The 12,429-nt window shown below is 45.3% G+C and overlaps 1 protein-coding gene across 4 annotated transcripts in view; it reads left to right on the top strand.

Moving 5' to 3' along the window:
• LOC110518923 (LIM domain containing preferred translocation partner in lipoma) overlaps positions 1 to 12,429 on the top strand; it is a 501,674-nt gene that overhangs the window by 387,174 nt on the left and 102,071 nt on the right. For all 4 annotated transcript variants that reach the window (XM_036980981.1, XM_036981022.1, XM_036980905.1 and 1 more), the window contains one exon: positions 4,818 to 4,987. In XM_036980981.1, coding sequence (XP_036836876.1) covers positions 4,818 to 4,987 — 170 coding nt within the window. The remainder of the gene's footprint in view (positions 1 to 4,817; positions 4,988 to 12,429) is intronic.

Raw genomic sequence — 12,429 nt, 5'->3', positions numbered from 1 at the left:
CCCAGTGGGAGCCCAGTGGGCCACGTTGGCTGTTTAAAGTGGGAGCCCAGTGGGACACGTTGGCTGTTTAAAGTGGGAGCCCTGTGGGACACGTTGGCTGGTTAAAGTGGGAGCCCAGTGGGACACGTTGGCTGTTTAAAGTGGGAGCCCAGTGGGACACGTTGGCTGTTTAAAGTGGGAGCCCAGTGGGACACGTTGGCTGTTTAAAGTGGGAGCCCAGTGGGACACGTTGGCTGTTTAAAGTGGGAGCCCAGTGGGACACGTTGGCTGTTTAAAGTGGGAGCCCAGTGGGACACGTTGGCTGTTTAAAGTGGGAGCCCAGTGGGAGCCCAGTGGGACACGTTGGCTGTTTAAAGTGGGAGCCCAGTGGGACACGTTGGCTGTTTAAAGTGGGAGCCCAGTGGGAGCCCAGTGGGAGCCCTGTGGGACACGTTGGCTGTTTAAAGTGGGAGCCCAGTGGGAGCCCAGTGGGACACGTTGGCTGTTTAAAGTGGGAGCCCTGTGGGACACGTTGGCTGTTTAAAGTGGGAGCCCTGTGGGACACGTTGGCTGTTTAAAGTGGGACACGTTGGCTGTTTAAAGTGGGAGCCCAGTGGGACACGTTGGCTGTTTAAAGTGGGAGCCCAGTGGGAGCCCTGTGGGACACGTTGGCTGTTTAAAGTGGGAGCCCAGTGGGACACGTTGGCTGTTTAAAGTGGGAGCCCTGTGGGACACGTTGGCTGTTTAAAGTGGGACACGTTGGCTGTTTAAAGTGGGAGCCCAGTGGGAGCCCAGTGGGACACGTTGGCTGTTTAAAGTGGGAGCCCAGTGGGACACGTTGGCTGTTTAAAGTGGGAGACCTGTGGGACACGTTGGCTGTTTAAAGTGGGAGCCCAGTGGGACACTTTGGCTGTTTAAAGTGGGAGCCCAGTGGGACACGTTGGCTGTTTAAAGTGGGAGCCCAGTGGGACACGTTGGCTGTTTAAAGTGGGAGCCCAGTGGGACACGTTGGCTGTTTAAAGTGGGAGCCCAGTGGGACACGTTGGCTGTTTAAAGTGGGAGCCCAGTGGGACACGTTGGCTGTTTAAAGTGGGAGCCCAGTGGGACACGTTGGCTGTTTAAAGTGGGAGCCCAGTGGGACACGTTGGCTGTTTAAAGTGGGAGCCCAGTGGGACACGTTGGCTGTTTAAAGTGGGAGCCCAGTGGGCTATGTCTCTCTTTCTCTTTCTCTCTCTCTCTCGCTCTCTCTCTCTCTCTCTCTCTCTCTCTCTCTCTCTCTCTCTCTCTCTCTCTCTCTCTCTCTCTCTCTCTCTCGGTCTCTTTCTCCCTCTGTCTCTCGGTCTCTCTCTCTCTCTCTCTCTCTCTCTCTCTCTCTCTCTCTCTCTCTCTCTCTCACTCGGTCTCTTTCTCTCTCTCTCTGTCTCTAACTCTGTCTCTCTCTCTGTCTCTAACTCTCTCTCTCTCTCTCTGTCTCTCTCTGTCGGTCTCTCTCTCTGTCTCTCTCTCTGTCTCTAACTCTGTCTCTCTCTCTGTCTCTCTCTCTCTCTCTCTGCCCTCTCTGTCTTTCTCTCCATCTCCCCCTCTCTCTCCATCCCTCTGGCTCTCTGAAGTGATTACCAGTCTGTGATTCCATTGACACCCACACATCCCCCCGAGACGCGCCATCGCTAGTTTGTTTAATCTCTCTCCCGTAGCGTTCTCATAGCGTACAGTAGGTAACACAGCCTCTGTAAATGAGGTGTGTGTGTGTGTGTGTGTGTCAGGAAGTGAGATGCAGATAGAAGGCTGGTGGAACCAGATGAAACCAGATAGCTGGGTCTGTTTGTTTAAAGGGTGTTTTAGGATTTATAACAATAGTTTAGAGAGTAGTGATCTTCTGAGGAGTGAACGTCCTCTGATATCCTTGAGCAGGGATGGACATCTTTAATGGGGGTGGGGCCACAAAGAACCGGAACTCATCATAAAGGGCCACAGTGGCTCATGGGTCGCTTACCCAGACTACATCCTAGACTACATCCTAGACTACATCCTAGACTACATCCTAGACTACATCCTAGACTACATCCCAGACTACATCCTAGACTACATCCTAGACTACATCCTAGACTACATCCCAGACTACATCCTAGACTACATCCTAGACTACATCCTAGACTACATCCTAGACTACATCCCAGACTACATCCTAGACTACATCCTAGACTACATCCTAGACTACATCCTAGACTACATGCCAGAGACTACATCACTGAGACTACATGCTAGAGACTATCCCAGAGACTACATCACTGAGACTACATGCTAGAGACTATCCCAGATACTACATCACTGAGACTATCCCAGAGAATACATCACTGAGACTACATGCTAGAGACTATCCCAGAGACTACATCACAGAGACTACATCCCAGAGACTACAGTCAAACAGTCAATCAGACAGTAAAAACAGTCAGTCAAACAGTCAAACAGTCAGTCAAACAATCAGTCAGACAGACAGTCAATTAGACAGTCGGTCAGTCAGTCAGTCAGACAGTCAGTCAGACAGTCAGTCAATCAGACAGTCAATCAGACAGTCAGTCAGTCAATCAGACAGTCAGTCAAATATTCAGTTAATCAGACAGTCAGACAGTCAGTCAAACAGTCAGTCAATCAGACAGTCAAACAGTCAGTCAATCAGACAGCCATACAGTCAGTCAGACAGTCAGTCAAACAGTCAGTCAATCAGACAGTCAGTCAGACAGTCAATCAGTCAATCAGACAGTCAAACATTCAGTCAATCAGACAGTCAAACAGTCAGTCAGTCAGTCAATCAGACAGTCAGTCAAACAGTGAGTCAATCAGACAGTCAGACAGTCAATCAGACAGTCAGTCAGACAGTCAGTCAAACAGTCAGTCAATCAAACAGTCAGACAGACAGTCCGTCAGACAGACAGACAGACAGACAGTCAGTCAGTCAGTCAAACAGTCAGTCAGTCAGTCAGCTAGCCAGACAATCAGCCAGACAGTCAGTCAAACAGTCAGTCAGACAGTCAGTCAGTCAAACAGTCAGCCAGTCAAACAGTCAGTCAGTCAGTCAGCCAGCCAGACAATCAGCCAGACAGTCAGTCAAACAGTCAGTCAGACAGTCAGTCAGTCAGACAGTCAGTCAGTCAGTCAGTCAAACAGTCAGTCAGTCAGACAGTCAGTCAGTCAGTCAGTCAGTCAGCCAGACAGTCAGTCAAACAGTCAGTCAGACAGTCAGTCAGTCAGTCAGTCAGACAGTCAGTCAACACCAAATCAGACTTAGACAAAGCAAAAACAAGAAAAGATACTACACAAACTAAAGTTTCATTTCTTCAACACAATATCACACTGTCTTCTGTCTTTTTTCTTTGCCGCAAAGATTATATCTGTCTTTAGATGTGTGTAAAAAAGAAAACATTGTAAGATATATTTTCTAAAACCTGCATTATTGTAAGATATCGCTAATTAAATTGCTAGTGTCATTAATTGAGTCGAAGATAAACTTTACATTCACATCTTAAACTCAATTAAAGATATCTTCAAGTCAATTAAATTTATCCAAATGCCCTGTCCTACAAAAAACTGCAATCTAGCTCTTTCTGAAGCATTAATATCGGCTCACTACTTTGCCCTCAAAACACAAAGACAAGACGAGACTCTGAAGTTTTGGTCTCTTTATCATTAAAACATTAAAGGACTGTTTGACTTTTTCTAATCGATGCTGTCACTCTGTCACACTTATGTGATGTAGAGGTTTTAAAATATAAAATGTCCTCAATTAATCCCGTCCTTATCCATGAACATCAGGGTTTAGTGTAAAAAAGGGAGTGTCACATTTCATTTCATTTGACTCAATTATACATCGTTGTTTTTTTTTCTCTCAGTTTATTAAGTACAGATCTACGGTATGTCCATTGAAGCTATAACAGGATGGTCAATAATATTAGTGATAGCAATAGACAACGATACCGTGCCATCTGAAATAGCTAGAAAATGATGCTCCCGTCCCACCCCCCTCTCCCCTCTCCAGCCAAGACCATCCTATGTCTTCAGATGTCGGCCCTCCGATTCACTTTGGCCCTTTCAACCGTTGATATAAAGAAACAACTTCTAGACTTTCCCTCGAGATGTTATCAGGCCCTGGATATGAAGTGTTCTTGGTGTCTGGTTCCTTTTTGACTTTGGCCTTACTTCATCACACACTTGATTACAGATCAATAGTTGCAGTGGATCTGTTAGATCCGATCTGTTCTAATCAAGGGGTTGATACCAGGATCGTAGGACGAAAAGAAGACAAGAGTTGTCTTTCATGATTCTCTCTTTATCGTTGATAAAGCCCATTACTTTGAGAGTAGCGAGGGGGACTGGTGTTGAGTTTCTGCAGCCCAATCTATCTGCTCCAGTCTCTGTTGAAGTGTTCTGAAGTCTGTCATCTTTATATGAGGCCTCTGAAGGCCCTTTGATTAAGGACGTAAGCTAGTGATCACAAAGTAACTGGTTCGTAAGGAAAGTTAGAACATAAAACGGTTTCTGATTGTCTCTCTCTCGATTCACGATAAGGAAACACTTTCTCTGTGCAGGGCACTTCCATACCTTCACTATCGTTCACTGTAGTGTCTCTTTCTGCTCAAAACCAGGTCTCTTTCAGCTCTAAACCAGGTCTCTTTCAGCTCTAAACCAGGTCTCTTTCAGCTCAAAACCAGGTCTCTTTCAGCTCAAAACCAGCTCTCTTTCAGCTCAAAACATGTACTGTAACACGTATAGCAGTAAGACTAGACAGTCAGACCCCCCATCTCCTCTCTAACCCCCCCATCTCCTCTCCTCCTCTACCCCAGGGCGGTGTGCCAGCTGTGGGGATAATGTGGTGGGTGAGGGTACCGGCTGTACCGCCATGGACCAGGTCTTCCACGTGGACTGCTTCATCTGCATGACCTGCAGTGGCAGGCTGCGCGGTAAACCCTTCTACGCTGTGGAGAAGAAGGCCTACTGCGAGCCCTGCTACATCGTGAGTCTCAGCCCATCTGTACACACACACACACAAACCCTTCTGCACTGTGGAGAACGAGCCCTGCTACATCGTGAGTCTCAGCCCATCTGTGCACACACACACACACACAGTGTGTAAAGGTTCTACTGAGCCCTGCTACATTGTGAGTCTCGACCCATCCACCAATTTATTTCATGACTTTACTTGTTGTACCCAGCACCTGTAAGTAACAGGATGTGTGAAACTGGTGCTGTTTCACTTCACACATCCTGCATGCTCTCTGTCTTTCTGCCATCCAGAAGAACCATACAGAGAGAGTTGTTATCATGACTCCTCCTGAACATCACCTCCTCCTGAGTTAGAACAGAGAGAGTTGTCGTGTCTCCTCCTGAGTTAGAACAGAGAGAGTTGTCGTGTCTCCTCCTGAGTTAGAACAGAGAGAGTTGTTGTGTCTCCTCCTGAGTTAGAACAGAGAGAGTTGTCATGTCTCCTCCTGAGTTAGAACAGAGAGAGTTGTCGTGTCTCCTCCTGAGTTAGAACAGAGAGAGTTGTCGTGTCTCCTCCTGAGTTAGAACAGAGAGAGTTGTCGTGTCTCCTCCTGAGTTAGAACAGAGAGAGTTGTCGTGTCTCCTCCTGAGTTAGAACAGAGAGAGTTGTTGTGTCTCCTCCTGAGTTAGAACAGAGAGAGTTGTCGTGTCTCCTCCTGAGTTAGAACAGAGAGAGTTGTTGTGTCTCCTCCTGAGTTAGAACAGAGAGAGTTGTCGTGTCTCCTCCTGAGTTAGAACAGAGAGAGTTGTCGTGTCTCCTCCTGAGTTAGAACAGAGAGAGTTGTTGTGTCTCCTCCTGAGTTAGAACAGAGAGAGTTGTTGTGTCTCCTCCTGAGTTAGAACAGAGAGAGTTGTCGTGTCTCCTCCTGAGTTAGAACAGAGATAGTTGTCATGTCTCCTCCTGAGTTAGAACAGAGAGAGTTGTTGTGTCTCCTCCTGAGTTAGAACAGAGAGAGTTGTTGTGTCTCCTCCTGAGTTAGAACAGAGAGAGTTGTTGTGTCTCCTCCTGAGTTAGAACAGAGAGAGTTGTTGTGTCTCCTCCTGAGTTAGAACAGAGAGAGTTGTTGTGTCTCCTCCTGAGTTAGAACAGAGAGAGTTGTTGTGTCTCCTCCTGAGTTAGAACAGAGAGAGTTGTTGTGTCTCCTCCTGAGTTAGAACAGAGAGAGTTGTCATGTCTCCTCCTGAGTTAGAACAGAGAGTTGTCATGTCTCCTCCTGAGTTAGAACATAGAGAGTTGTCGTGTCTCCTCCTGAGTTAGAACAGAGAGAGTTGTCATGTCTCCTCCTGAGTTAGAACAGAGAGTTGTCATGTCTCCTCCTGAGTTAGAACAGAGAGAGTTGTCGTGTCTCCTCCTGAGTTAGAACAGAGAGAGTTGTCGTGTCTCCTCCTGAGTTAGAACAGAATTGTCGTGTCTCCTCCTGAGTTAGAACTGAGAGAGTTGTTGTGTCTCCTCCTGAGTTAGAACAGAGAGAGTTGTCATGTCTCCTGAGTTAGAACAGAGAGAGTTGTCATGTCTCCTGAGTTAGAACAGAGAGAGTTGTCATGTCTCCTCCTGAGTTAGAACAGAGAGAGTTGTCGTGTCTCCTCCTGAGTTAGAACAGAGAGAGTTGTCGTGTCTCCTCCTGAGTTAGAACAGAGAGAGTTGTCGTGTCTCCTCCTGAGTTAGAACAGAGAGAGTTGTCGTGTCTCCTCCTGAGTTAGAACAGAATTGTCGTGTCTCCTCCTGAGTTAGAACAGAGAGAGTTGTCGTGTCTCCTCCTGAGTTAGAACAGAGAGAGTTGTCATGTCTCCTGAGTTAGAACAGAGAGAGTTGTCATGTCTCCTGAGTTAGAACAGAGAGAGTTGTCATGTCTCCTGAGTTAGAACAGAGAGAGTTGTCATGTCTCCTCCTGAGTTAGAACCGAGAGAGTTGTCGTGTCTCCTCCTGAGTTAGAACAGAGAGTTGTCGTTTTCTGTCCATGCTCTGAGAATGCAACCTTGGAATACCTTCCCGGCCCTGCAACTGTTTACCAGACTAAAAGCCTCACTCATGTCGGCCTCGGAGAGCGAGATCACCCAGTCCTCTGTGGCAGCGGGGGCCCTCGTGCACAGCTTGGTGTTGTTTTTGTCAAAGTATGAATTGAGTAGAGAGGTAACGTTAGGTAGATCACAGCTGGGTCTTCCTTTGTAATCCGTAATGGACTGTAGCCCCTTACTACATGGGATTCCACCTTGTAAATTAAAAAAATATGTAAGTGTAAACTACAATGCAAAAAACAAACACAAATAAACAGAAACAACACATCCTCCATACCTCATACACCATACTTCATACACCATACCTCACACACCATACCTCATACACCATACTTCATACACCATACCTCACACACCATACCTCACACACCATACTTCATACACCATACCTCACACACCATACCTCATACACCATACTTCATACACCATACCTCATACACCATACCTCATACACCATACCTCATCCTCCATACCTCATACACCATACCTCATACACCATACCTCATACACCATACTTCATACACCATACCTCATACACCATACTTCATACACCATACCTCATACACCATACCTCATACACCATACTTCATACACCATACCTCATACACCATACCTCATACACCATACCTCATACACCATACTTCATACACCATACCTCATACACTGTACCTCATACACCATACCTCATACACCATACCTCATACACCATACCTCATACACCATACCTCATACACCATACCTCATACACCATACCTCATACACCATACTTCATACACCATACCTCATACACCATACCTCATACACCATACCTCATACACCATACCTCATACACTGTACCTCATACACCATACCTCATACACCATACCTCATACACCATACCTCATACACCATACCTCATACACCATACTTCATACCTCATACCTCATACTTCATACACCATACCTCATACACCATACCTCATACACTGTACCTCATACACCGTACCTCATACACCATACCTCATACACCATACCTCATACACTATACCTCATACACCATACCTCATACACCATACCTCATACATACTACAGCACAGCCACCATGCGTTCGTGTCCTCAGCCGGAGCCCTCAGTAATAGCCCTGTCCTTTAGTTTAGCACCAACCTAGTGTTAATCCAGGGCTTCTGATAGGGGAAGTAGCAAACCTTCACTGTGGGGACAACGTCGCTGATGAATTTCCTGATGAAGCCCGAGACGGAGGTGGTTAGCACGTCGACGTTATCGGCAGAGTCTCGGAAAATATCCCAGTTAGCGCTAGCAAAGCATCCTGCAGCGTAGCATCCTGCAGCGTAGCATCCTGCAGCGTAGCATCCTGCAGCGTAGCCTCCGCTTCGTTGGATCATTTCTCTACGGAGCGCGTCACGGGTACTTCCTGGTTTGAGCTCCTGTTTGTAAACAGGAAGCCGGAGTATAGAGTCATGATCTGATTTGCCGAATGGAGGACGAGGGAGGGCTTTGTACGCTTGATTGCGGGTACGGTAAACAGTGATCTAGGACTCTTATCGCCCCCTGGTGGTGAAGGAGATGTGTTGATGGAATGAAAACAAAGAAAGCACCTTTCGTTTTTACTAAACACTACGTTCTGAATAGTATGTAGCTGGACTAGTACACTGTAGGCAGTTGAAGTAAGTAGTAGACAAGACAGATTTGTGACACGCCTGTGTCTTTTTAAGGATTAGACAGACTGTTCTGTGTGTCCCATATGGCATCTTATTCCCTTATTAAAGCCCTGGTCCAAAGTAGTGCACTATATCGGGAAGATCACTATGGGCCCCTGGTCTAAAGTAGTGCACTATATAGGATACCATTTAGGACATTAGCCTGTGTGTCTCCATGCAGGCAGCTCAGTGTTCTGATCCATAACACTTTATCCGGAGGTCCATCTGATAGGGAGATGAGACACAGTGGAAACACACTGCAGCTGTTCATCGAGTATTAAAATCACGTTAGAATGTTAGATTGGATTACTTCCCTTTGTAGACTGGATAACGAATCATATTCCCTCTTCTACTTCTACCCCCCCCCCCCCCCCCTCCCACCCACCACTGTTTCTGAGTCTCTTCATTCCTTTTTGTTTTCTCCAAAAAATGTCATTTTAAAAAGTATTTTATTCAATTCAACCGAAGAGTCTGATCAAAACAGGAACAGAGTGACAGTCAGATGTGAACAGGGGGACAGTTCAGTAAGATGTGAACAGAGGGACAGTTCAGTAAGATGTGAACAGAGGAACAGTAAGATGTGAACAGAGGGACAGTAAGATGTGAACAGAGGGTCAGTAAGATGTGAACAGAGGGACAGTAAGATGTGAACAGAGGGACAGTAAGATGTGAACAGAGGGTCAGTTCAGTAAGATGTGAACAGGGGGACAGTTCAGTAAGATGTGAACAGAGGAACAGTGAAGATGTGAACAGAGGAACAGTAAGATGTGAACAGGAGGACAGTTCAGTAAGATGTGAACAGAGGGACAGTAAGATGTGAACAGAATGACAGTAAGATGTGAACAGGGGGACAGTAAGATGTGAACAGATGGATAGTAAGATGTGAACAGAGGGACAGTTCAGTAAGATGTGAACAGAGTGACAGTAAGATGTGAACAGAGTGACAGTAAGATGTGAACAGGGGGACAGTAAGATGTGAACAGAATGACAGTAAGATGTGAACACAGGGACAGTAAGATGTGAACAGATGGATAGTAAGATGTGAACAGAGGGACAGTTCAGTAAGATGTGAACATAGGGACAGTTCAGTAAGATGTGAACAGAGGGACAGTAAGATGTGAACAGAGGGACAGTAAGATGTGAACAGAGGGACAGTAAGATGTGAACAGAGGGACAGTAAGATGTGAACAGAGGGGCAGTTCAGTAAGATGTGAACAGAGGGACAGTAAGATGTGAACAGAGGGACAGTAAGATGTGAACAGAGGGACAGTAAGATGTGAACAGAGGGACAGTAAGATGTGAACAGAGGGACAGTAAGATGTGAACAGAGGAACAGTAAGATGTGAACAGAGGGACAGTTCAGTAAGATGTGAACAGAGGGTCAGTAAGATGTGAACAGGGGGACAGTTCAGTAAGATGTGAACAGAGGGTCAGTAAGATGTGAACAGGGGGACAGTTCAGTAAGATGTAAACAGAGGAACAGTAAGATGTGAACAGAGGAACAGTTCAGTAAGATGTGAACAGAGGGTCAGTAAGATGTGAACAGGGGGACAGTTCAGTAAGATGTAAACAGAGGAACAGTAAGATGTGAACAGAGGAACAGTAAGATGTGAACAGAGGAACGGTAAGATGTGAACAGAGGAACAGTAAGATTTGAACACAGGGACAGTTCAGTAAGATGTAAACAGAGGGACAGTAAGATGTGAACAGAGGAACGGTAAGATGTGAACACAGGGACAGTTCAGTAAGATGTAAACAGAGGGACAGTAAGATGTGAACAGAGGAACGGTAAGATGTGAACAGAGGAACGGTAAGATGTGAACAGAGGAACAGTAAGATGTGAACACAGGGACAGTTCAGTAAGATGTTAACAGAGGAACAGTAAGATGTAAACAGAGGAACAGTAAGATGTGAACACAGGGACAGTTCAGTAAGATGTAAACAGAGGGACAGTAAGATGTGAACAGGGGGACAGTTCAGTAAGATGTGAACAGAGGAACAGTAAGATGTGAACAGAGGGACAGTTCAGTAAAATGTGAACAGAGGGACAGTAAGATGTGAACAGAGGAACAGTAAGATTTGAACACAGGGACAGTTCAGTAAGATGTAAACAGAGGGACAGTAAGATGTGAACAGAGGAACGGTAAGATGTGAACACAGGGACAGTTCAGTAAGATGTAAACAGAGGGACAGTAAGATGTGAACAGAGGAACGGTAAGATGTGAACAGAGGAACGGTAAGATGTGAACAGAGGAACAGTAAGATGTGAACACAGGGACAGTTCAGTAAGATGTAAACAGAGGAACAGTAAGATGTAAACAGAGGAACAGTAAGATGTGAACACAGGGACAGTTCAGTAAGATGTAAACAGAGGGACAGTAAGATGTGAACAGGGGGACAGTTCAGTAAGATGTGAACAGAGGAACAGTAAGATGTGAACAGAGGGACAGTTCAGTAAAATGTGAACAGAGGGACAGTAAGATGTGAACAGAGGGTCAGTAAGATGTGAACAGAGGGACAGTTCCGTAAAATGTGAACAGAGGGACAGTAAGATGTGAACAGAGGGACAATTCCGTAAGATGTGAACAGAGGGACAGTAAGATGTGAACAGAGGGACAATTCCGTAAGATGTGAACAGAGGGACAGTAAGATGTGAACAGAGGGACAGTAAGATGTGAACAGAGGGACAGTTCCGTAAAATGTAAACAGAGGGACAGTAAGATGTGAACAGAGGGACAATTCCGTAAGATGTGAACAGAGGGACAGTAAGATGTGAACAGAGGGTCAGTAAGATGTGAACAGAGGGACAATTCCGTAAAATGTGAACAGAGGGACAGTAAGATGTGAACAGAGGGACAGTAAGATGTGAACAGAGGGACAGTAAGATGTGAACAGAGGGACAGTAAGATCAGGGTTTCTTGAGAAAACATTTCCAGAATCGATTTTGTTTGTGCAAATTTGTCAACGTAGGTAGCTGCTGTTTCAGAGATCTGATTTGACCTCTAAATTGGTCTCTCTTGCAAAAAGAGATTTGATTTCAATGAAAATAGCCTGCATAAAAAGGATATTGCTTTACTTCTCAACATGGAAGTCAAAGTTCAAAGTGAAACCACACTTGAATGGTCTATTTCTAATTGAGGAATTCAGTCTGGCGTTGCATCATACATAGTATGTTGATGTTCTTGGGCTTTCCTCCCAACTCTCAACTTCCTCAATCCACTTTCCCAAGTTATGCACAGATCAGAGGGAGATGACCCATATAAAGTTACCGAGGGTCAAAGTTCATACCCCCAAGACATGTTAACCTCTCACCATTACCAATAACAGGGGAGGTTATTATTTACAATTTGTGACTACAAAATGACACAGTACAATGGGTACCATTTATTTTTTGGGGGGAACAAAATAATCTGAAACGCAACCAAAACAAACAGCAAATGCTTCCAACAAGTTTGTAGCATCACAAGCTTGATGTAGTCATTGCGTGCTAAGAATATGGGACCAAATACTAAACTTTTGACTACTTTGTTGATAAGAATCTTTAGAGGTATCAATCATTTTGACCCCTACCTTTTTGAGATCTTGTATTCATTAAAAAAAATTCAGCATACACTATAGATCAGTATTAGAATGATTTATTATTTTATAAGGTCATTATGACTAATCTTTATCAAGGGTATCACTAATGTCGGGACCCTACT

This window comes from Oncorhynchus mykiss, chromosome 1 (assembly GCF_013265735.2).
Source record: "Oncorhynchus mykiss isolate Arlee chromosome 1, USDA_OmykA_1.1, whole genome shotgun sequence".
NCBI lineage: Eukaryota > Metazoa > Chordata > Actinopteri > Salmoniformes > Salmonidae > Oncorhynchus > Oncorhynchus mykiss.
Note: the sequence above shows the minus strand (reverse complement) of the source record. Positions and strands in the feature narration are given on the sequence as shown.